The 24,435-nt window shown below is 47.3% G+C and overlaps 1 protein-coding gene across 5 annotated transcripts in view; it reads right to left on the bottom strand.

Moving 5' to 3' along the window:
• PHF8 (PHD finger protein 8) overlaps positions 1-18,975 on the bottom strand; it is a 111,940-nt gene extending 92,965 nt beyond the window's left edge. For 4 of the 5 annotated variants that reach the window (XR_010182956.1, XR_010182957.1, XM_063936406.1 and 1 more), the window contains exons 1-3: positions 18,632-18,975; positions 16,301-16,602; positions 26-111 (exon numbers count right to left, since the gene is read on the bottom strand). Coding sequence is in view for 3 of the 5 variants with exons in the window: in XM_063936406.1 (XP_063792476.1) it covers positions 26-111; positions 16,301-16,398 (184 nt within the window). In the remaining 2 variants the exon portion in view is untranslated. The remainder of the gene's footprint in view (positions 1-25; positions 112-16,300; positions 16,603-18,631) is intronic. The other variant, XM_063936407.1, reaches the window with a different exon arrangement.
• Between the last annotated feature and the right edge of the window lie 5,460 nt (positions 18,976-24,435).

Raw genomic sequence — 24,435 nt, 5'->3', positions numbered from 1 at the left:
TGTTACGAATAAAAAAGACACTTACTAACAGATGGCCCATGAGTGATCTGGCAATTAGGACAATGATATAGGTCAATCTCCGATGCTTTTTCCTCCTCCACCCCAACACAACTGTCATTAACAGAGAGGAGAGAATAAGCAAATGTAGCACAGAAAGGCATGGAAACAAAGCTGAAAGAGGACACCATATTTAGGTTTGACACTTGTCTATCCTAATTTACGTTGCATAGGCTATGGGCAACTCAACTGTTTAATCAGTGATGATACCAAGCACCCAATGTCTACAGCAGAGTGAACAGAGATAGGCTACTTTAGGCAGTATTCCTATAAGCCCCGATGCAATTTCAGACGTTCAAAACTGCCGGATATCGTGATTAATGACCAATGGTCATTATCGCGTCATCCAATTAGGGTCGATCAGCCTAAATTGGACCCATGATCGCACAAAAACACATGGGATCAGGAAAACTCCTATTAGAGCCTATTAGTGGTAAAATACCGCTGCTAATAGGACACTGCCATAGACTGGGCATGCTGGTCAGATAAAATGCCTGTCACACTCTGACATATTTAATTCGGTCTATGGCCACACTATATCTGCATTTCCCCGTTCCTCCCACAGGAAGTAAAAGTGAAATGTCAATTGGTCCTCCGCAGCAGGACATACACCACCTGATATAATAAAATCTCATATGGAACAAACATGGTAGACGTTTCAGAACAGAGTGATATTTTTGGATCGGTCGCTAGCATGCACGGGAGGGACGTGCGGTGAGGTAAATGGCTGAAGATGCACTGGCAAGTGTCAGAGCTAGATTTACACACACACATATACGAGCCGAAGGCTTCACGTGGGTATTATACACGGGTGCAGCAGTATATAACTGCTGGAAATTTGGCGAGTTTTGATCAAAGATGTGCGGACAAGGTAGGCAGGGGAGGCCCTGCCTCAGCTGTCAAACATTTTACTGGCGGATTTTGACTATAAAAAGGATTAAAATAATAAAATAAAAAGATTTATAATATTTTCTTTTTATTTGTTAGCGTTTTTATAGTCGGAAATCTGGAGTATGACGAGAAAGGCCCTGCCTCACCCGACAGCACATCACTGACACACAGCACAATTATCAGGGCAGTCTGCCGTACCAGCTAGAGCGCCCAGATAATTGCTTAGTACATGCCCTGCATTATGCAGTTAAGCCTTAAAAATCTTGTAATCCCACTAAAAACAAAAAAATTATTCAAGACAGAGTAAACAGAAACACTATAAGCAATATACCACTACCACAACATACTTCTCAACAGGTGATGCATAAACCATAGCCAATTCTCTCCCACCAGGACCATTCATATTATACAAGAATACTCATAGTATAAATACATGAAATTATTTCCTAATTAATGTGGATATGGTTTCATTATTCCCATACTAAGATGCCCTCCACACAGGCAGTAACTGAACACACCAGCCTTAATGGTAAATAGGCCTAGGGTTCTAAGGGAGTTTGAATAGAGATGGTTATATTTCAAAAATAGGATTTTAATACCTACCGGTAAATCCTTTTCTCCGTAGAGGATGCTGGGGACTCCAAAAGGACCATGGGGTCTATACCAAAGCTCCAGACCGGGCGGGAGAGTGCGGACGACTCTGCAGCACCGATTGAGCAAACATGAGGTCCTCCTCAGCCAGGGTATCAAACTTGTAGAACTTAGCAAAAAAGTGTTTGAACCCGACCACGTAGCTGCTCGGCAAAGCTGAAGTGCCGAGACCCCTCGGGCAGCCACCCAAGATGAGCCCAACTTCCTGGTAGAATGGGCTTTCACCGACTTCGGCAACGGTAATCCAGCCGTAGAATGAGCGTGCTGAATCGTATTACAAATCCAGCGTGCAATAGTCTGCTTGGAAGCAGAATTTCCAATCTTGTTGGAAGCGTACAGGACCAACAGAGCTTCCATTTTCCTAACAAGAGCCGTTCTGGCGACATAAATTTTCAAAGCTCTTACGACATCGAGAGATTTTGGCACCGTCCGGCATCCATAGCCACAGGCACCACAATAGGTTGATTTGTGAAACAAAGACACCACCTTCGGCAGAAATTGTTGACGAGTCCTCAATTCCGCTCTATCCACATGGAAAAATCAAATATGGGCTCTTGTGAGACAAAGCCGCCAATTCAGACACCCGTCTGGCGGACGCCAAGGCCAAAAGCATGACCACTTTCCAAGTGAGATATTTCAACTCAACCTTTTTCAAAGGTTCAAACCAGTGAGACATAAGAAATTGTAACACCACGTCAAGATCCCACGGTGCCACAAACGGAGGATGGATATGCAGCACTCCCTTCACGAAAGTCTGAACTTCAGGAAGGGCGGCCAATTCTTTTTGAAAGAAAATAGATAAAGCCGAAATCTGCACTTTTATGGAACCCAATTTCAGGCCTGCATCCACGCCTGCCTGCAAAAAATGGAGGAAACGATCCAGCTGAAACTCCTCCGTAGGAGCTTTCTTGGCTTCACACCACAACACATTTTCTCCAAATACGGTGATAATGCTTCGCCGTGACCTCCTTTCTAGACTTAAGGAGAATGGGGATGACTTCCCCGGGAATACCCTTTTGATTTGCCGTTCAACCTCTACGCCGTCAAACGCAGCAAGTCCTGAAATACGCATGGCCCCTGCAGTAACAGGTCCTCTCTGAGAGGAAGTGGCCAAGGATCTTCTATGAGCAATTCCTGAAGAGCCGGATACCAGGCCCTCCGTGGCCAATCTGGAACGACGAGTACTGCTGGAACCCTTGTTCGTCTTATGATCCTCAACACTTTTGGAATGAGAGGAAGTGGAGGGAACACTTATACCGACTGAAACACCCACGGAGTTACCAGGGCGTCCACTGCACTGGCTTGGGGGTCCCTTGACCTGGAATACCTCAGAAGCTTCTTGTTGAGGTGAGACGCCATCATGTCTATTTGAGGAATTCCCCAACACCTTGTCACTTCTGCAAATACCTCTTGATGAAGAGCCCACTCTCCTGGATGGAGATCATGTCTGCTGAGGAAGTCTGCTTCCCAGTTGTCCACGCCCAGAAGGAAGACTGCTGACAGAGCGCTCACGTGTTTTTCTGCCCAGCGGAGAACTCTTGTGGCCTCCGCCATCGCCGCTCTGCTCTTTGTTCCGCCCTGGTGGTTTACGTACGCCACCGCTGTTACGTTGTCCGACTGAATCAGGACAGGTAGACCTCGAAGAAGGTGTTCAGCTTGCAAAAGGCCGTTGTAAATGGCTCTTAACTCCAGAACGTTTATGTGGAGACAAGTTTCCTGGCTTGACCATTTTCTCTGGAATCTTCTTCCTTGTGGGACTACTCCCCAGCCTCGGAGACTTGCATCCGTGGTCAGCAGGACCCAATCCTGGATCCCAAACCTGCATCCCTCTAGAAGGTGAGAACTTTGCAGCCACCGCAGGAAAGAAATTCTGGTCCTGGAAGATAGACTTATTTTCTGATGCATGTGCAGGTGAGACCCGGCGCATCTGTCCAGCAGGTCCCACTGAAACACCCGGGCATGAAACCTGCCAAACGGAATGGCTTCGTAAGCCGCAACCATCTTCCCTAGCACTCGAGTGCATTGATGAATCGACACTCTTGCCGGTTTCAGAATCTCCTTGACCATACATTGGATTTCCAGAGCTTTTTCCGCCGGAAGAAACACTCTCTGCAGTTCCGTGTCCAGGATCATGCCCAAGAAAGGCAGTCGAGTTGTCGGAATCAACTGAGACTTTGGCAAATTTAGAATCCAACCATGATGTTGCAGAACAGTCAGGGAGAGTTCCATAATTCTTAGCAACTGCTCCTTCGATCTCGCCTTTATCAGGAGATCGTCCAAGTACGGGATAATTGTGACACCCTGCTTGCGTAGGAGTACCATCATTTCCGCTATCACTTTGGTGAAGACCCTCGGGGCCGTGGAAAGCCCAAACGGCAACGACTGAAATTGGTAATGACAATCCTGCACTGCAAATCTCAGGAAAGCCTGATGTGGAGGATATATCGGGACGGGTAAGTAGGCATCTTTTATGTCGACTGACGCCATAAAATACCCCCCTTCTAGACTGGAGATCACAGCTCGAAGAGATTCCATCTTGAACTTGAAAGTTTTCAAATACAGATTGAGGGATTTTAGGTTGAGGGATTTGTCGTGCCGAGCCGTCCGGCTCTGGCACGACAGAGGCTCGAATAAAACCTTTCTTCCCGTTGGGACGGGGGTACCGGGACAATGACACTCTGGAGACAAAGCTTTTGTATCGCAGCACTCACTACTTCCCTTTCTGGGATAGAAACTGGCAAGGCTGATTTGAAAAAATCGGTGGGGGGGCACCTCCTGAAACTCCATTTTGTACCCTTGGGACACTATGTCTAACACCCAAGGATCTAGGTTCGAGTGAAACCAGGCCTGACTGAAGAGTCGGAGACGCGCCCCCACCGGCACGGACTCCCGTAGGAGAGCCCCAGCGTCATGCGGTGGACTTGGCAGAGGCCAGGGAGGACTTTTGGTCCTGGGAGCCTGACACAGCAGGCGACTTTTTCCCCTTCCTCTACCTTTTGAAGCAAGGAAGGACGAGCCTCTTCCTTTTTTGTATTTATTAGGCCGAAAGGACTGCATCTGATGATGGGGTGCCTTTTTCTGTTGTGCTGGAACATAAGGAAGAAAAGATGACTTACCCGCTGTAGCGGTAGACACCAGGTCAGCGAGGCCGTCACCAAACAAGACACTACCTTTATAAGGGAGAGCTTCCATAGCTTTCTTGGAGTCGGCATCAGCATTCCATTGATGAATCCACAGCGCTCTCCTGGCCCTTGAACCCAAGAGGCCAATATCCCTCGCCGCATCCTTTAGGTAAGCTGCAGCGTCCCTGATAAAACAGAGAGTCAACAGAATGTTATCCCTATCCAGGGTATCCATGTCAGATGCCAAATTATCAGCCCACTTAGCAATAGCACTACTCACCCAAGCCGACGCCACGGCGGGTCTGAGGAGTGCACCCGTAGTGACATAAATGGCCTTTAATGTCGTTTCCTGCTTACGATCCGCAGGATCCTTGAGGGCAACAGTGTCGGGAGACGGAAGTGCCACGTTCTTGGACAGCCGGGACAGAGCCTTGTCCACATTGGGAGATGACTTCCACTTTTCCCTGTCGTCAGAGGGGAAAGGATATGCCATAAAATTTCTCTTGGGAACCTGCCACCTTTTATCAGGAGATTCCCAAGCTTTTTCACAAAGAGCGTTCAGTTCATGAGAAGGGGGAAACGTCACCTCAGGCTTCTTTCCCTTATACAAACAAACCCTTGTATCAGGAACCGCAGGTACTTCAGAAATATGTAAAACAACTTTAATAGCCACAATCATGTACTGAATACTCAACCAATTTTGGATGTAAACTGGCCTCACTATAGTCGACACTGGAGTCAGAGTCCGTGTCGGTATCCGAATCAGCTATTTGGGTAAATGAACGCTTTTGTGACCCTGAGGGGACCTGTACCTGGGACAAGGCGTCCTCCATGGATTTTCTCCACGTTTGTGTCTGAGAGTCAGAGTTATCCAGCCTTTTAGACAATAACGCCACATGTGCATTCAATGTACTCAACATATTCACCCAAATCAGCAGTCGGCGGTGCCGACAGAGTCCCTCCCAAATCCTTCTCTGCGCCCCCAGTAACTTCCTCCGGGGAGGAGCACTCAGACATGTCGACACACCGTACCGACACACTCACACTGGCTATAGGGGACCGACCCACAGGGAAGCCTGTTACAGAAAACACAGAGGGACTATACCAGCACACACCCCCAGCGCCCATATAATACTGACAAATAATATAGGATGTCTGCGCTGTTTAACTAGCACCAAATTACTGGAGGTCCGGGCCAGCGTCACTGCAATGTCTGTGAAGAGAGAAAATGGCGCTAGTAAGCTGCGAGGGCTAAGCCACGCCCCCTCCCGGTGCGCTGTAGACCCGCTCAATTTCAAATAATTATACTGGCGGGGGTTAATATTTAGTGCCTAGGCACTTATAATATGACTTTCTGACAGTCTTATAGCCTCAGTAACATGCTGCCCAGGGCGCCCCCCCTGCGCCCTGCACCCTGTGAGTGCCGTTGGAAGTATGTGTGGGAGCATGGGGCGCAGCGCGATCGCTGCGCTGCACCTCGTTACTGAAGTCTTCTGCCTTCACTGAAGTCTTCTTTCTTCTATATACTCACCTGGCTTCTTTCTTCTGGCTTCTGTGAGGGGGATAACGGCGTGGCACCGGGAACAAGCAGCTAGGCGCACCAAGTGATCGAACCCTCTGGAGCTAATGGTGTCCAGTAGCCTAAGAAGCAGAGCCTTTAACTCAGAAGAAGTAGGTCTGACTTCTCTCCCCTCACTCCCATGAAGCAGGAAGCCTGTAGCCAGCAGGTCTCCCTGAAAATAAAAAACCTAACAAAGTATTTTCAGAGAAACTCAGTAGAGCTCCCCTAGTGTGTGTCCAGTCTCTCTGGGCACAGAATCTAACTGAGGTCTGGAGGAGGGGCATAGAGGGAGGAGCCAGTTCACATCCAAAGTCTTACAGTGTGCCCATGTCTCCTGCAGATCCCGTCTATACCCCATGGTCCTTTTGGAGTCCCCAGCATCCTCTAGGACGTAAGAGAAATATCAGTGGTTCCCAAACTAAGTGCCTAGGCACCCTGGGGTGGTGTAAGGCTCTTGTGTGCCTCAGCATGGCGTTCCAGGACCAAATCAAATAATTTATGGTCCAAGTAGTAGGCAAAAATAGGATTCAAATACCTACGGGTAAATCCTTTTCTCGTAGTCCAGAAGGGATATTATAGACAGATTGGTACGATGGGGTATAGACAGGTCCAAAGGAGCCAGTGCACTTTAAAATTTCTTCAACTGGGTGTGCTGGCTCCTCCCCTCTATGCCTACTCCCACAGGTCAGTTATAGGTAAAAAAAAAAAAAAAAGTGCCCGAAGGAGAATGACATACTTGAGAGAAGGAACATAACAATAAGTGTGGTGAGATTTACACACCAAAACATAACCGGATCAGCAACAGCTGGCAACATAAACAGCAACAGCTGAACAGGTAACACCAACAGAGGACCTGCAGAAAGTCTACGCACTGAGGCGGGCGCCCAATATCCCTTATGGACTACGAGAAAAGGATTTACCGATAGGTATTTAAAATCCTATTTTCTCTAGCATCCATAAGGGATATTGGGGACAGATTAGTATGATGGGGATGTCCCAAAGCTTCCAGAACGGGCGGGAACGTGCGGGGACATCTGTAGCACCGCCAGCCCAAACTGGGTATCCTCTTTGGCCAAGGTATCAAATTTGTAGAACTTCACAAAGGTATTCTTTGCCGACCAGGTAGCAGCTCGGCACAGTTGGAGGGCAGAGACTCCACGGGCAGCCGCCCAGGAAGAACCCACCGATCTCGTAGTGAGGGCCTTCAGAGACTGTGGAACAGTTAAGGCTGCCGACACATAGGCCTGTTGGATAGTAAGTCGAATCCAACAAGCAACAGACTGCTTTGAAGCAGGGCAACCTTTTTTCTGCGCATCATATAGCACGACCAAGGAATCAATCTTTCTGATCCGAGCAGTGCTCTTGACATAGATTTTCAAGGCTCGCACTTCATCCAATGCCTCCGGAGGGGCAGAAGTGTCAGGACTGGATGGAATCTCAGTAAGTTGATTCAAGTGAAACGCGGATACCACCTTCGGCAGGAACTGCTGTCTAGTCCTGAGCTCCGCTCTGTTCTCATAAAAGACCAAGTAGGGACTTGTACATGATAAGGCCCCTAATTCTGAGACACGTCTAGCAGAAGCCAGGGCCTGTAACATCACAGTCAAACCAGGGGGACTGCAGAAAGCGTAACACCACATCCAAATCCCAAGGCGGCACAAACGGAGGTTGTATGTGAAGCACCCCTTGCAAGAAGGTCTGAATTTCTGGCAGGAGAGCCAACTTCTTCTGGAAGAAGACTGAAAGAGCTGAAATCTGGACCTTAATGGATCCAAGGACGTAAACCTTCATCCACTCCAGTCTGCAGGAAATGAAGGAATCTCCCCAAGTGGAATTCCGCAGATGGATATGTGCGTTCCTCGCACCAAGAGACATCTCCGCCAGATAGGATGATAACCTGTGACATTAAAACGCTTTCTGGCTTGCACCATAGTGGCAATGACCTTTTTGGAAAGCCCTTTGTGAGCTAGGATGTTCCGCTCAACTTCCATTCAGTCAAACGAAGCCGCCGTAAGTCCGGGTAGACGAACGGTCCTTGCTGATGATCTCTTTAGCAGCAGAGGCCAAGGGTCCTCTACGGACATGTCCAAAAGAGCCATGCACCACGCTCTTCGGGGGCAATCAAGATTGCCTGCACTCCTTGATGCCCGATCCTCTTTAGTACAATGGGGATCAACGGAATCGGAGGAAATAGGTAAACCACCTTGTAAGGCCAAGGCATTGTCAGCGCATCCACTGCGCTCGTCTGAGGGTCTCTGGTCCGTGAGCAATAGCAACAAAGCTTCTTGTTGAGGAGAGAGGCCATCATGTCGATCTGTGGGCAGCCCCACCTATTGATCTGTTGAAACACCTGAGGGTATAATCCCCACTCCCCTGGGTGGAGATCGTGGCGACTGAGGAAGTCCGCTTCCCAGTTGTCCACCCACGGAATGAAGAGCTCTTGCATTTCTTTCTGCCCAGAAGAGTATTCTTGACACTTCTTGCATGCAGGCTCTGCTTTTTGTCCCTCCTTGTCGATTGATGTACGTCACAGCCGTGGCGTTGATCGACTGAACCTGGATCGCCCGATCCCGGAGTAGAGGGGAGGCCTGAATCATAGCATTGTAGATGGCCCGAAGCTCCAGGATGTTGATCGGAAGGTGGGCCACTTGGGCAGACCACCTGCCCTGGAACTGCGCCCCCTGGGTGACAGCTCCCCATCCTCTCAGACTCGCATCCGTCGTGAGGTGGATCCAATACTGAATCCCAAAGCGTTGACCTTCCTGCAGGTTTGAAGACTGTAGCCACCACAGGAGTGAAATCCTGGCCAGGGGTGACAGCCGAATCATCCGGTGCATGTGAAGATGGGAACCGTACCACTTGTTCAGGATATCCAATTGGCATGAAACCTTCCGAACTGTATCGCCTCGTACGAGGCCACCATCTTTCCCAACAATTTTATGCAAAGATGAATGGATACACGAGCAGGTCAGAGCACCATGCAAACCATTTCTTGAAGTGTTCTCACTTTTTCCTCTGGGAGGAACACTTTCTGTGCTACAGTATCCAGGAGCATCCCCAGAAACAGGAGCCGCTGAGACTGATCAAGGTGGGACTTCTGCAGATTGAGGATTCACCCGTGGTGAGACAGAAGTTGGAAAGTGCGATCTATATGGAGCAATAGACGCTCCCTGGAACTCGCTTTTATCAGGAGATGGTTCAGGTATGGAATTACGTTGACCCCCTGGACCCTGAGCTTAAACATAATTTCCGCCATCACCTTCGTGAACACCGTCGGAGCTGTAGACAGGCCGAAGGGTAATGCCTGAAACTGGTAGTGATCGTTCAGTAGGGCGAATCTCAGATAGGCCTGATGAGGCCAAATTGGGATATGGAGGTAAGCGTCCTTGACATCCAGGGACACTAGGAATTCCTGTTGTTCCAGGCCTGCGATCACTGCTCTCTCAAAGATTCCATCTTGAATTTGAAAACCTTCAGGTAAGGGTTCAAGGACTTCAGACTGGTCTGAGACCCATTCTGAATCTGGTATTGGTACTACGAACAGACTAGAGTAGTAACCCTGTCCTCGTTGTTGTAGGGTTACTGGAACAATAACCTGGGATTGGACCAACTTGTTAACGGCCAGTAATAGCGTACCATGCATATTTTCCAAAGCTGGTAAGCCTGATTTGAAAAATCATTAGGGATGAGCACTGTCGAACTCCAGCTTGTAACCCTGATAGATAAGGTCCCTCACACCCAAGCATCTTGGCAGGAACAGTCCCAGATGTGGCTGTACGGACCTAACTGAGCTCCCACCACGAGATCACCTCGGGTACCGCCATGCTGAAGTCTTTGCAGAAGCAGAACTGGTGCTCTGCTCCTGAGGTCTGGCAATGGCTGGTTTCTTAGGTTTACCTCTGGAGCCTCTAGCTGCATTGGAGTTCCCCCTGGCCCTAGATCGAAATCTAGAGGACCGAAAGGACTGAGTAGATGGTCCCGGGTAGGTACGTCTAGCAGGCGGAGCCCCCGAAGGGAGAAACGCAGATTTCCCAGCAGTAGCTGTGGAAATCCATGCGTCCAATTCACCTCCAAAAAACCATTCGCCTGTGAAGGGAAGAGATTCCACATTACGTTTGGAGTCAGTATCAGCAATCCACTGATGCAACCATATGGCTCTGCGCGCAGACACAGCCATAGCCGTGGTCCTAGCATTAATATTGCCAATCTCTTTAAGGGAGTCACAGAGCACTCTTGACATGTCCTGAAGGTGTTTTAGGAAAGTTACAGTAGTAACTAAGGTCATATCACCCGAGAGACCTTCCTGAATTTGAGTAGCCCAGGAATAAATTGCATGCGGCATCCAGCAACCTGCAATGACCAGTCTTTGAGCTACACCTGCAGCATTGTAGATAGATTTCAGAGTGGTCTCAATTTTCCCATCTGCAGAGGCCTTTACCGTAAAGGAGCCCAGAGCAGGAAGTACCGCCTTTTTAGAAAGGAGAGAGACTGAGACGTCTACTGCTGGAGATTCTTCCCAGACTTTCCTGCCTTCAGGGGCAAATGGGAAGGTATGCAAAAACCGCTTGGACACCTGATATTTTTTATCTGGATTTATCCAGGTTATTTTAAATAAATCATCCAATTCCTTGGAGTCAGGAAATGTGACTGTCTTTTTGTCTTGTGGGAGGAAAAATGACTGCTGATTATTAGCATCCTCCAGGGGGAGCTTGAACACATCCCGAATTGTCAATATGAGGGGTTCAATACCCTGTGTAGGGGTGGAGTCCCCACTTATGGGATCCATATCATCCTATATATCATCATCATCAGTATCTGACAGTAGTGTAGGTCAAGCACGTGTTTGTGCACCCGAAGTAGACAGGCGGGGGGAGGGGGGGTGGGTGATGTTTAGAAGCTAGATTTGCCACTGAGCTGACATATCAGACATCATAGTTTTGATAGCCCCCAGCCAGGAGGGCTCGACTCTCCCCCACATGGTTATCAGCATTTTGTGATGACAGACTACACTGCTCACATGATAATGAGCCAGGTGAGATAGGGGAGAATCTAGCATTACATACACTGCATAACTTCTGTTTTACCATTGTGAAGAAGAAAAACCAGGTATAATACACATACAACACAGCCTGAAATACAATACAAGCCTGCCCTATTGCATGTGAGAGGAAACACATGAGACAGGACACCAGCGCACCCAACGCTGCACAGCCCCAGTGAGGCTGTCAGCATTTTACATATACATAACCAACAGTGAGACTGTTATGAAAATTCCCTCAGAGGAATGATATTTGTGCACAATATAGTGGCTCTCCCCCTCTACACCCGGTACCAGTGATCCAGCGTGTGACCGTTATGAAGGAGCTGTATGAGGCTGCTGCTTATGCAGAGGAAGGCGCCAAAATGCCACAGAGCCCACTCTGATGTAGCTCCGCCCCCCATAATGGCGCCAGAGCTACTGTGTAATATTTATACTGGCCATGTCTCCCTAAGTGTTTGTAGCCTCACATAAACGCTTGGTACAAGAACATTTAGCCAGTCTCACGCAGGGGCTACAGCGGGTCCCCCCCAGGAGGGACCCGTACACCTCACCAGAGCTTCTGCCGCACAGTGAACCGGGGGACACCCCTAGCGGGGTCCCCAGTGTGTACTCCCCACCGATGATCACCTTCAGGCAGCGTAAGGGGTGTGCGGCGTGCTGCGGCAGCCAAGGCGCCATGCTCCGCTGAACAAACAGCCCCTCAGGACGGTGGTCCTGCAGCGGGGAAGTGGCTCTGCACCTCAAGAGGCCGGTGACCGCCCCAACTCCCACAGCTCAGGTATGCCGTTCCCCAAACAGCATACCAAAAGAAATAAAAGTTTAAAAGAAATTGAAGAAAACTCTCCGGAGCTGCAGAGATGTGCGTCCTCTACTGAGGGCACTTTTTCTAAACTGACCTGTGGAGGAGGCACAGAGGGGAGGAGCCAGCACACCCAGTTGAAGAAATTTAAAGTGCACTGGCTCCTTAGGACCAGTCTGTACCCCATCGTACTAGTCTGTCCCCAATATCCCTTATGGATGCTAGAGAAACCAGTGTTAGTGGCTGCCAATCATAAGACATGTGGACAGACAGACACACCAATCATAACTGAACCTAAGTAAGACAGGTAGGCACAATTTAATTCATATTTGTTTCCAAATGTATTACTAAACATTTATCCTAGGGGTGCAGTGAAACAACTGCTGATACGCGAGGGCACTGTAATTCAAAGTAGTTTGGGAACCACTGCAATATCCTATATAATAAAAGGCTAACGCTGCTCCTCACCTCTATGGGGGAAATGCAAGTGTTTTGCACAATGGCGACCAATAGCTGTCGCCCGACAAAGCAATTCAAGTGTTGCTCCGTTCTGGCACGCACAGCCGCAGGTGCTGACATTACTGTTACGTTGTAACAACAATTTGACGGGCTGGTAAGTTGTACTGTATTTAACCCCCGCTAGGGGGGGGGTTGCCCGGGTTCACTGTGCAGCAGAATCGCGGGTGAGGCGTACGGGTCCCTCCTGGTGAGGACCCGCTGTAGCCCCTGCGCGAGACTGGCTAAATATTCTTGTACGGGCAGTACGGATGGTGTAATGGTTAGCATTAATGCCTCACAGCACTGAAGTCATGGGTTTGATTCCCACCATGGCCCTAACTGTGAAGCGTTTGTATACTCTCCGGGTTCTCCGGTTTCATCCCACAATCCCAAAAATATACTGGCAGGTTAATTGGCTTCCAACAAAATTAACCCTAGTGTGAATGTGTGTGTGTGTGTACATGTGATAGGGAATATAGAGTGTAAGCTCCACTGGGGCAGGGACTGATGTGAATGGGCAAAATATTCTCTATAAAGCATTGCAGAATATGTGTGCACTATATAAATAACTGGTAATAATAATCATTTAATAGATTACCGTTTCGAACAAGCTTGATTATTGAATTATGGGAAACATTTGCAAAGAAATGGTCACTTGTCCAAGCTTACGATTACAGTTATATCTTCTGGATGATGGTCCAGACAGTACAATGTAGTAACTCACATATGGAGAGAGTGTCAGCCGAGATACTTTTATATAAAAAACACTCCACTTGTGGATATTACAGAGATCCCCAACTTGATGTAATTAGGAGTCATAGCCAGATTAAGGGGGACATGCAGGGCATACTGTTCCTTTAACATGGGGCCCCCCGGCCAGAGCACACTGACATCACTAGCTTTCCCTCTTAAGCAGCAGCAGAACCAGCAGCCAGAATGTGAGCAGGACAGTATGCAGTGCAGGCAGAGACACAGGAGTATCATGTTTCATGAGCTACCTATGGAGTTTTCTGACCAGAAGAGAGATAGGAGGGTGGATAGAGCTGTAAGTGACACAGGGATCCCAGCTTCTCCTAATCCCCGCCTGGGTGTCTGAATCCTGTGTAAACTGTTATGCAACTAATACCCATTTTCCACTAGCTCAAAAAACACAGGTAAATGCACAGGGACGCGCATTTACCCGTGCTTTTTGCTAGTGGAAAAGGGTCCCCCCGCAAAAACTCGGATCAAGGGACCCGTGAATCCTACCCGGGTAGGACACGGGAATAATGCGGGTAGGGTTGTAGTGTAAACAGGAGACGTGTCGCATATGGAAAGGGCGGTGCTGGGAGATCATGTGATCTCCCAGCGCCACCCCTGCTGCGTAACTAGCAGCTTCACCAACCCGGCAATATGCCGGGTTGGTGAGCGCAGTGTAGAAGGGGGCTCTTGCACTGGTCGCAGCCGTATCAGGCTCCTGTCTGCAACCCGTGCTAGCTAGTGGAAAAGGGGTATAAGCCATTTGGACACTGAACAAATCCCCTCTTGCGCTATAAATGATATGGTATGGCTCAAAGTTCAATAAAAACAAAATTATAATTTCATAAATTCTATATTTTTTAATACATAAAATATAAATATATATATTTATTTTACAAATCAACTAATCAACCGGTCAATAAAATCACTAACAATATATTTTCATATATAGAGGAGGTGGATCTAGGTAAACTCTGTGCACAGAGAAGTATAATTTTTAAAAATAAAACTCAGTCCAAATATTGGAAAAAAATCAAATACCAGCTGTGATTTGAGCCCAAAATAACATCTTTGTAAGTTGCTTTGTACTGGAATTCCTCAATATGCTGCCACTCAGCAAAGAGAGATGATATTGTACAGAATAACCGCTCCACACTGGATGAAGCCCCCGTAAGAGGAGCGAAACACGTCAGAAGCAAACTATTGGACCCTTGTACCAGCCTTTTTTGCACCCTTAATTATTCTATCATCCAGCGGTATCGTCCGCGGGCAAACGGAGATCGGGAGGAGAAAACCGTGACTGTGGTGTCTGCAGACGGCACTTGGAGGTGTGGACTCATAGAGCTTGGAAGTCGGGTAAATATTCAGTACAGCAGGCGCCAGTGCAGACGCCGTTCCAGCAGCCCGAGACCGCCTCGTCTGTCATTGAACTCTCCTGTGCTGTAACAACAGGTGCAAGCCACACGTAAGGCTCCAGTGTGGAGCGGTTATTCTGCACAATATCATCTCTCTTTGCTGAGTGGCAGCATATTGAGGAATTCCAGTACAAAGCAACTTACAAATATGTTATTTTGGGCTCAAATCACAGCTGGTATTTGATTTTTTTCAATATTTGGACTGAGTTTTATTTTTAAAAATTATACTTCTCTGTGCACAGAGTTTACCTAGATCCACCTCCTCTATATATGAAAATATATTGTTAGTGATTTTATTGACCGGTCGATTAGTTTATTTGTAAAATATATCTATATATATCTATATATATATATCTATATATATATATATATATATATATCTATATATCTATATATATATATATATATATATCTATATATATATATATCTATATATATATATATATATCTATATATCTATATATACTTTTTTTTTTTTTTATGTATTAAAAAAATATAGAATTTATGAAATTATCGTTTTGTTTTTATTGAACTTTGAGCCATACCGTATCATTTATAGCGCAAGAGGGGATTTGCTCAGTGTCCTATTGTTACCGGAGATTTCTAGGTGCCGGTTCTTTTTGACTTGTTTTACCCCAAGTCAAGCTCTCTCCTGCAGCTTAAGTATATATTAATCTATAGTTACATTTGTATACAATTTTCAACATTAGTATTTTGATCACCAGGATATGGTGATGATTTATTAGCGCCTGGTTATATTTTCTTGTATAAGCCATTTGGGCCTAAAGATACAGACACACACAGGGAGTCCTCCTGAGTCTTGTCCCAGTGTGTAAGTAGTACAGAGGTTGCTGCTATTCTTGCATGTGACAAGGTAAATTATTTTTTTTTTTTTGTGTATTTTAAGGTTAAGTTGTCTATGCTCCACTACAAGTAAAGTTTATAAAATAGTTGTCTTTCAGTTAGGTGAAACTATAAACAGTACCCAGGCATTATTACACTAGTAGTTAAAACTAATACACACCATTGGTTTAAATTTAATATACACATTCTATACCTCCCACCGTGACCTATCCAGGGAGGTATAAAAAAAAAATGCTCTCTACCTGGATTTCCTTCTTAATTTGCAATCACCTGTGTTGAAGTATCTTTCTTATCAATTAAATAGGTCTACACAGGTCACACCAATCATATATTAAGTGGGAAGTCCAGGTAGAGAGCATTTTGTCCCTCCTGGACATGTTGGGAGGTATGCACAATTTAATCTACATTCTCCACCTTCCATCGGGGCCCCCCTGTTTTAAGTGCCCCGAGCGCTTAATCCAGCCCTGTTAGGAGTGATGAACAATCTGCTTTACATCCTCTCGTTTGCGTATTTATTTATCATGCAGTAATCACTCTACTGACGTGAATGCAAAGCTGACTATACAGCATTTCATTTAGGTTTAGAATCATCACGTGGAAGAATGAGCAGACAGACAAGATGATCATTAGAACCTCATCGTTATATATTATGTGATCGATTACCTGCCATGGAACCAATCTTGACAGACGTCACATTCTATCATAAAGCGTGTCACATCATACGGTAGGCGGCACAAGCAATATACTGGCACAGATGCCATCCTGTATGTCCAGTTTGTTACTCCAGACCGTACTATGAAAGGATCTCTTATTCTCACTTGATAGGCAAAATAAATGTAGACGTCAAAATCCACACAACCCTGTATATCACGGATGATGGGAAGAGAACGTGAAGTGCTGATTTGAGAGGAAGATCCTTTTCAAACAGTCCTGGAATTTCATTTATCCTTGATCCTAAGACGACCCTATGAAGGCAAAAAAAAAATTTAAATCACATACAGCCCATTTGGCAGCACATTTCCAACTGTAATTTGTAATAAAGGGAAAAATAAAGAGCCTGAAGGTACTGCTTTGTGACGGTCACCCAGCAGCAATCCACTGCCCCAGCGCAAGAATGGAAAAGGACAACTGGTATGGCGGAGACCAGGACGCATGACTTTATTAAAGCATACCGAGGTGCGACATAGACCAGTTTGCATGACCTATGATCTGTAACAAAATGCTGCAAATATTTATCATAACGCTTGAAAATTAATATGTCAAAAGAAAATAAAAATGCAAAAAGAGCTAGCAGTCCAAAATCAACAACCATGACATTCTGTAACAAAGCATTTTTTTTTGGGGGGGGGGACACACACTTGATTTTACAAAATGAATGCAATGTGCCGCTCCAGAACGCTACACCCACCGCACCTGCTGACGTTGCAAAATTTCATTTGCACCCCATTGAGGTGAGGGGGAAAAACTTTTGGTGTCAGCTGTAAATGGCTGACATGTGCGGCGGCACATCGCTACAGACTGAAATCCCCATTACGAATGGCAGGATAGATTAGGATTTTGCCCACGGTGTGCCCTACCTCTGGAATTCTCTACTTCTCACTACTGGACTCTCCACCGCTCTACAAAACTTCAAAACGGGCTCTCAAGACCCACTTCTTCACCAAACCCAGCCGTCTCTCATCCTAAGGGCTGTTTCATACTTCCCGGTTTACAAAAAGCCGGACAAACTTTGTCCGGCTTTTTGCCATCCGGCAGGGTCTTTCACACACACACACACACACACACACACACACACACACAACGGCTTTGAGCCATGTGTAATGCTGTGCGCAGCAGCGGCTAAAAGAAAAAAAAAATTGTGTGTGTGTGAAAGCTCCCATTAACACACATGGTTCTCTGCCTACAAAGACGGCCCGGCCGCCGGACCTTTCAGCCAATAATTCCGGCTGCAACCCGGCAGCCGGGTCAGGCTGTGTGAAAGTCCCCATATGCAGCAATACTCAAAAAAAACATGCACGGGAAAAGTGTGAAATAGCCCTAACCCCCCGCTCACTGTCTACCATATCTGTGTCACCCCTGTCTGCCTCCTCCCCTTTAGAATGTAAGCTCTCACGAGCAGGGCCCTTTTCCCTCATGTGCTTATCCTTTTCAGACTATTTTCTACTCCATAGTCCCTACAACTTCATTCGACCCTCAGCTACTGCCACCCTGAGGAGTATTTCAGCTCTCCTGTCCCCTGATGCAGCAATGTTTATATACCATGTACTTGTCCTACATTGCCTTGTACCGAGTCATTGTTTTTCCTGTCTAGCTCATTTATGTACTTTATTAGGCGCTGCAGAACCCTTGTGGCACCATATTAACAATACAATTGCATTCTGCTTGCACTCGGCCCGTAATGTAAAGGTTGGTTCTAAATCGGAGTGGGAGAAGGGACCTTCTGACGTCACTAGGGGAGGAGACACGTCACCAGGGGGAGGAGCTACAGCAAAACAGGGTATCCAAAAAGTACGCTCGCCACGCTTCAGGCTCGCCACCTGATTACTAAATGTAATAGTTGGTGGCGTGGATAGTATAGGAACTATCCCGCTAGCCTACCTCCTCCCCGTGACATAAAAGGTCCCTTAGGCCACTTGAATCTAGCATCTACCGTAATAGGTAACTGCATGATATAATTCCAGTTTTATTGACAATGATTTGACCCTATGCTGGTGGAATAAAATGAATTAAAATTGGACATAATAAGCTAAAATAATAATCCTAAAACACTTTAGTGTGCAATGTGCTGAGCTACAATAATCACACATACTGCACATGTAAACACATAGAAATAAATGGTTTATTCTGACAGAGTCTAATGTCAAAGCTTAAACACTGCCTGATCAGCTGCAATTATATAACCCCACTGCTGCCTATAGTGCTGCCTATGGCACCTGAACCATTACACTAACCAATACAAAAAAAAAAAAACTATTTCAGGCACCATTTTGTTACCTTAACTTTGGCCCTACTGAGGTAGGGATCGGAGTGCGCCTACAGAAGAACGATACAGGGCGCCTAACTCTGTGTGACGGGCCCGGCCGCGCGTTTTACCTGAGCCCGAGGCCTGGCTCCTGAACCTCCACGCCGGAGGAGCCGCGGACGGAGTGGGGTGACGGGGAAGCGGTCCCGGGTAACGGTGGCGCTGCAGACGGTCAGAGGGTACACAGAGTGCGGAGTAAAACAGACTGAGACCGCGGAAGCCGCGGCTTCGCTAGCGGAGGGGACTTAGGCCTTCGCGACGCCATTAGCTCAATAGCCCCGCCCAATGTCAGCATCACAGATCGGCGACATGTTCGGAGCAATAAAGTTGGTTGACATTGATATACGACGTTCGGCGCCATTTTGGTGGTGTCACATGTTAATGAGGTCTGACTGATTTGCTGCATTTGACTGGTTGTTTCATAATATTACTATTATTCTAAGGAAGGACAGTGAGAAATGACTTTAGTCATTGCAATTCCTTTATATCCCCGGCTGTAAATCATCACATTGTGAGGAGGGGGAGGATAGAGTTGGGTTTAAGGGCCCTAGGCTTTGTGTTTACCTGGAGCCCTAAAATACAAATCGACCAAACATCAATCAAACATAAAAATAAAAAAAAGGACCCAGATTTGTAGTAAATATACCGCTAAGTACCGCATTTACTAACAGATGGTTTCTGAATTTTTTTAAAAGGATGTAAAAAAAATCATATGTTAGTAAATGTATGATTTAGACCCTGAAACACAAAATAAAAAAAAATCGACCCAACATCGTAAAAAATAATAATAATAATAATAATAATAATAATAATAAATCGATCAACATTGACCAAAATCTACTTTTAGTAAATATAACCTCTGATGTGAATTGTGAGCCTAATGCCCACATTTATTGGAGCAGTAAACTAATACACCTTTCACACCGCACAAATAACCCGGTATCGACCCGTTATATTGGCAGGTAGACGTGGGTCGCTGTGCGGTGTGAAATGGTCACTCCAGAAATCCTGGGTCGACTGACCCGGTAATTCAACCCGGGTTATAAGAAGGGTTATTCCCGTGTTATTACCGGGTCAGGCGCAGTGTGAACGGGTTACCCGGGTCGATGCGACCCGGTACCCGTTCACTGCATAGGGAGAGGCGGCGCAGAGATGATGCCTCCGCACCCGGTTTTGTCCCCACCCCCAGATGCAAACCCGACCCGGCATATTGCCGGATCGGGATGACGGTGTGTAGGGTCCAGTGCCGAGTCCCACCCGGGAAGGACTCATTGCGATCTGAAAGCGGTATAAATGATGCACCGTCATGCCTAAATTATACTGTGTTACACAAAATTAAATGGAGAAAAACATAAAATAAATGGACATAAACTAATAGTACTGTATGCAGTCCCATGCAAAGCACCGCCTTGTAGAACTATCTCTGGACCCATGTTTCCCAGCATCTGAGCTCTTATGTTGCAATGATCTGCTCATGTGGATTCTAGAATCCATACCTTAAACTTACAGCTGAGGGTCCAATGAACTTGGCTATCACTGTGCAATGTTCACCGTAGTATAAAGGGCATTCGACAAGCGGTGTAAAATATTCACATAAGCAAAATGGCAATTTCAACCATGATTAGCTGGTCATAATGGTCTTAAGGGTTGAGTGTTCTGCGCAACCCTGCTATTCTGACCTGTTGTTGCAGGAGCTGCTGGTGACAATGGGCTGTCCGGGTCCGGTGCGTGCTAGCTTATAATAGGTCTGTGTGCTACCCGTGCACACCTTGGGGATGGTGTGAGTGGGTATCTGTGAGCAAATTATATACCTGACTGTTTTCACATGCAAAGTTTGTCTTTATTGAATCACAGGGCTCAAAAACTAACAGAGTATGTGATAATGTTACAAACACTCTGTTAGTTTTTGAGCACTGTGACGCAATAAAGACAAACTTTGCATGTGAAAACATTCAGATATATCATTTGCCCACAGATACCCACTCACACCATCCCCAAGGTGTGCACGGGTAGCACACAGACCTATTAAAAGCTGGCCATAATGGTCGCAATAATAAAGTACATGTGGCTGCCTGCACTAATAAAGTACCTCTGGCTGCCTGCACTAATAAAGTACCAGTGGCTGCCTGCTCTAATAAAGTACTGCTGGCTGCCTGCACTAGTAAAGTACCGCTGGCTCCTAGCTGCCTGAACTAATAAAGTACCGCTGGCTGCCTGCACTAGTAAAGTACCGCTGGCTGGCTGGCTGGCTGGCTGCATGCACTAGTAAAGTACCGGTGGCTGTCTAGAGGGGGTTTCCAAATGCATACCTCCCAACTTTTCTCTTCATGAAAGAGGGACACACGCGCGGTGAAGCCACGTGCGCTCCCAAAAAAGAGGGTGTGGCCTATGAAAAGGGTGTGTGGCTTCACGGGAGGACCCACGATCGCGAGCCACGCCCCTGTTTTCGTCAGTGAGGGGGCATTCCCAGTGCTCTGTGAGTGTGTGCTCTCCTCCTTGTGTGCGTCCGGAGTCTTACCGGTACGCTGGGGCCGCGGGGCTGGCTTCTCTGGCGGTGTTCAGGCAGCGGCGGAGGTGGGCTGCTGCGCCGATCCGTGGGCAGCAGTGGCGGCGGTGAGGGGGTCCGCTCGTGGTGGCGGGATGCCGCTACAACAGGCCGCTCTTGCTGAGCCGTTGCTAGGAGACCAGGGGCAGTGAGCAATGTGGCTTTGCAGAAAGGTCTGCATTACTGGGCACCACCATGTTGGAGACCAAGTTTTAAGCATAGTTCCTGTTTCCTGTTTCTTTCAGCCAATCCAGGGGAAGCTCCCCCTATAAAAGGGGGCTGGTTTAGGACAGGGATGCCAGTGCTTCAAGTTACAACCCTGTTGTAGGTGCTTTAGCCTCTGCTCCCAGGATCCTTGTCGTATTCTGGTTACTCCTGCTCCTGCTTGGTCGGTTCTCTGTTGCTGCTGCAGTCCTGCCATTCCTAACCTGCTACTGCCTGTGGAAGCGCTCCTGGAAAACCCGGTCCAGTAAGACTCTTTGGGCACAGTCAGCCCCGGTCTTCTGTCTCGTTTTTCAAGCCACACTCCACAGATCTACTTCACCACCCACGTCTTTGTACCACCGACCACAACCTGCAGATTGTTATCTTCAGCCTCTTCCTCCAAACCACAGTCCACAGTCCTTGTTTCCAGCCACGTCTTTTAACCACAATCCACAGTTCCGCAGTTCATTATTCACAACCTCGTCTTTCAAGCCACAACCTGCAGTTCTTTATCTGCAACTACATTCTTTAACCATCGTGCTCCAGCCACAGTTCTCTACCTCAGCCCTGTACATAATAAATACTATTAATTGACTTTCAACCCTGCGTACGTTCTTCATTGCTCCGTGTCCCATGCGAATGAACTATATCCAACCCCCTCATCTTGTTCACCCACAGCCATCTACTGTTATGCACACCAGTGCCTGCAGGAAAGTACTGGTGTTTGAACTGTTATGCAAAACAGATGGACTCACAGACAAACTGGGGGATATGACATAATGTACACAGAAGGTGATAGGGTAACAAAATACACACAAAGTGAACAGAGAAGCCCAGAGGCTAAGGAACTGGGTATCTCCCTTGTATTAGAACTGCTCAGATGGAAAAGCAAGATGTTGTGTTTTAATACGTAGAGAACCCGAAATGCTGTTGCTAAGGGCAACAGCAAAACCCTAAAGGGTTACCAACGGGTGTGGCAGTAAACTCCTTGGTCAGAGATGGAATGATAGACACAAGGAGAATCTCCACAATCCTAATTCTCACTTGCAGTGCACAGGTTTTAGCTTACTGCCACTAAACTGACCCCTGACACCTAGCACAGTGAGACAGGATTAGACAGGCAAGTCTTAGAATACAGCCGCAAACTTGCTAAGTTCACAGAGTAGTAACAGAACCCCAGCAAGCTAAACGACTGACTCCAGTCTTACTGCTAGGTCTGGATTGGCAGAGTGTAATACCAAATCCCCAGGCCTATTTGCAGTAAGCAACAAACAAATACAAAGCTACACAGTACTGGCTAACTTTCATGAACTGACTAACCAACAAAGATTCAGCAGCATCTGCTTACCCTGAAAAGAGGCCTTATAAAGCAGGTGCTGTCCACGCCCCACTCAGACCTCACAGACCGTGAGCACAAAAACCAGCACCGGATCCCCTGCCGTGCACAGAGCCTATAACCACTGCACAGCAAAAGACCCGAACCGGAGTATCAGCTGCGCTCAGGTTACTCCACTAGCACTTGTCTCCCGGTTGCCATGACGACGTGGCAGCACAGGGCAGGAGACCCTAACAGTACCCCCCCTCTGACGAGGGGTCAAAGAACCCCTACCACCGGGTTTATCGGGGAACTGCGAGAAGAAAGAGCGTATCAGTCTGGGGGCATGAAGATCACAACTGCGCACCCACGACCGCTCCTCCGGGCCATACCCCTTCCAGTGCACCAAAAATGACAGCCGACCCCGAACCACCTTGGAGTCAAGAATCCTTTCAACAACAAACTCCCTCTGGCCACGTATCAGAAGAGGGGAAGGTCTTCCACTGGAAGAAGGATTACTAATCGCCCGTTTTAAAAGGGAACAATGGAATGTTTTATTGATACCCAAAGAACGGGGCAGATCTAACTGAAATGCCACCGGATTGATAACCCTGGTGATCTTATAAGGGCCGATGAACCGGGGCCCTAACTTATGAGATGACTGTCTCAACTTCAAATTCTTGGTAGACAACCAGACGAAGTCTCCTAATTTGAAGCTGCAGGGTCTTTTCCGCTTATCAAAAACCCTTTTGGTCACTAATGACACAGACACAAGGGCTTTCTTCACTTTCCGCCAAATACCTCTAAGGACCGAAACCACAGAGGAACCACCAGGCGTGGAGTCCAGGGGGTCAAAAGAATTGGCCTTAGGATGATGCCCATACACACAAAGGAAGGGAGAGATCCCTGTAGCAGAGTGAGCCGCGTTGTTATAGGCAAACTCCGCCATGGACAGATGAGCAACCCAGTCAGTCTGACACTTGGAGACATAACACCTGAGGAACTGCTCCAAGGACTGGTTCACCCTTTCAGTCTGCCCATTAGACTGCGGATGGTAGCCTGACGACAAGCTGACAGAAATCTGGAGATCGGAACAAAATGCCCTCCAGAATTTGGCCACAAACTGGGATCCGCGGTCAGAGACCACATCAAGTGGCAACCCGTGGAGACGCACAACATGCAGCATAAATAATTCAGACAGGCGTCTGGCTGATGGCAGCCCAACCAGTGGAACGAAGTGCGCCATCTTCGAAAACCTGTCAACGACAACCCAGATGGCTGTCATCCCCGAGGATTTGGGCAAGTCCACCACAAAATCCATAGAAATGTGGGTCCATGGCTTAGATGGGATAGAGAGTGGATGTAATGGGCCAACAGGAACCCCTCTAGGAGTCTTATTTCGGGCACAGATGTCACATGCCCGAACCCACTGATCCACATCCTTAGCCACCGAGGGCCACCACACCGCCCTAGATAGCAACTCCCGAGTTCTGGCAATACCCGGGTGACCTGCCGACTTCTTGGCATGGAATTCCAGGAACACTCGCTGTCTTAACCTAGGAGGCACAAACAAAAGACCTACCGGAAGGTCTGGAGGAGCCTGCTCCTGTGCTCTAAGGACTAATGATAAGAGGTCCTGGGTAATGCCCACTTTAATACATGATGGGGAAACAATGGGCAACGGCTCCTCGGTGGTCTCCTGGATTGGAGCA

This window comes from Pseudophryne corroboree, chromosome 8 (genome assembly GCF_028390025.1).
Source record: "Pseudophryne corroboree isolate aPseCor3 chromosome 8, aPseCor3.hap2, whole genome shotgun sequence".
NCBI lineage: Eukaryota > Metazoa > Chordata > Amphibia > Anura > Myobatrachidae > Pseudophryne > Pseudophryne corroboree.
Note: the sequence above shows the minus strand (reverse complement) of the source record. Positions and strands in the feature narration are given on the sequence as shown.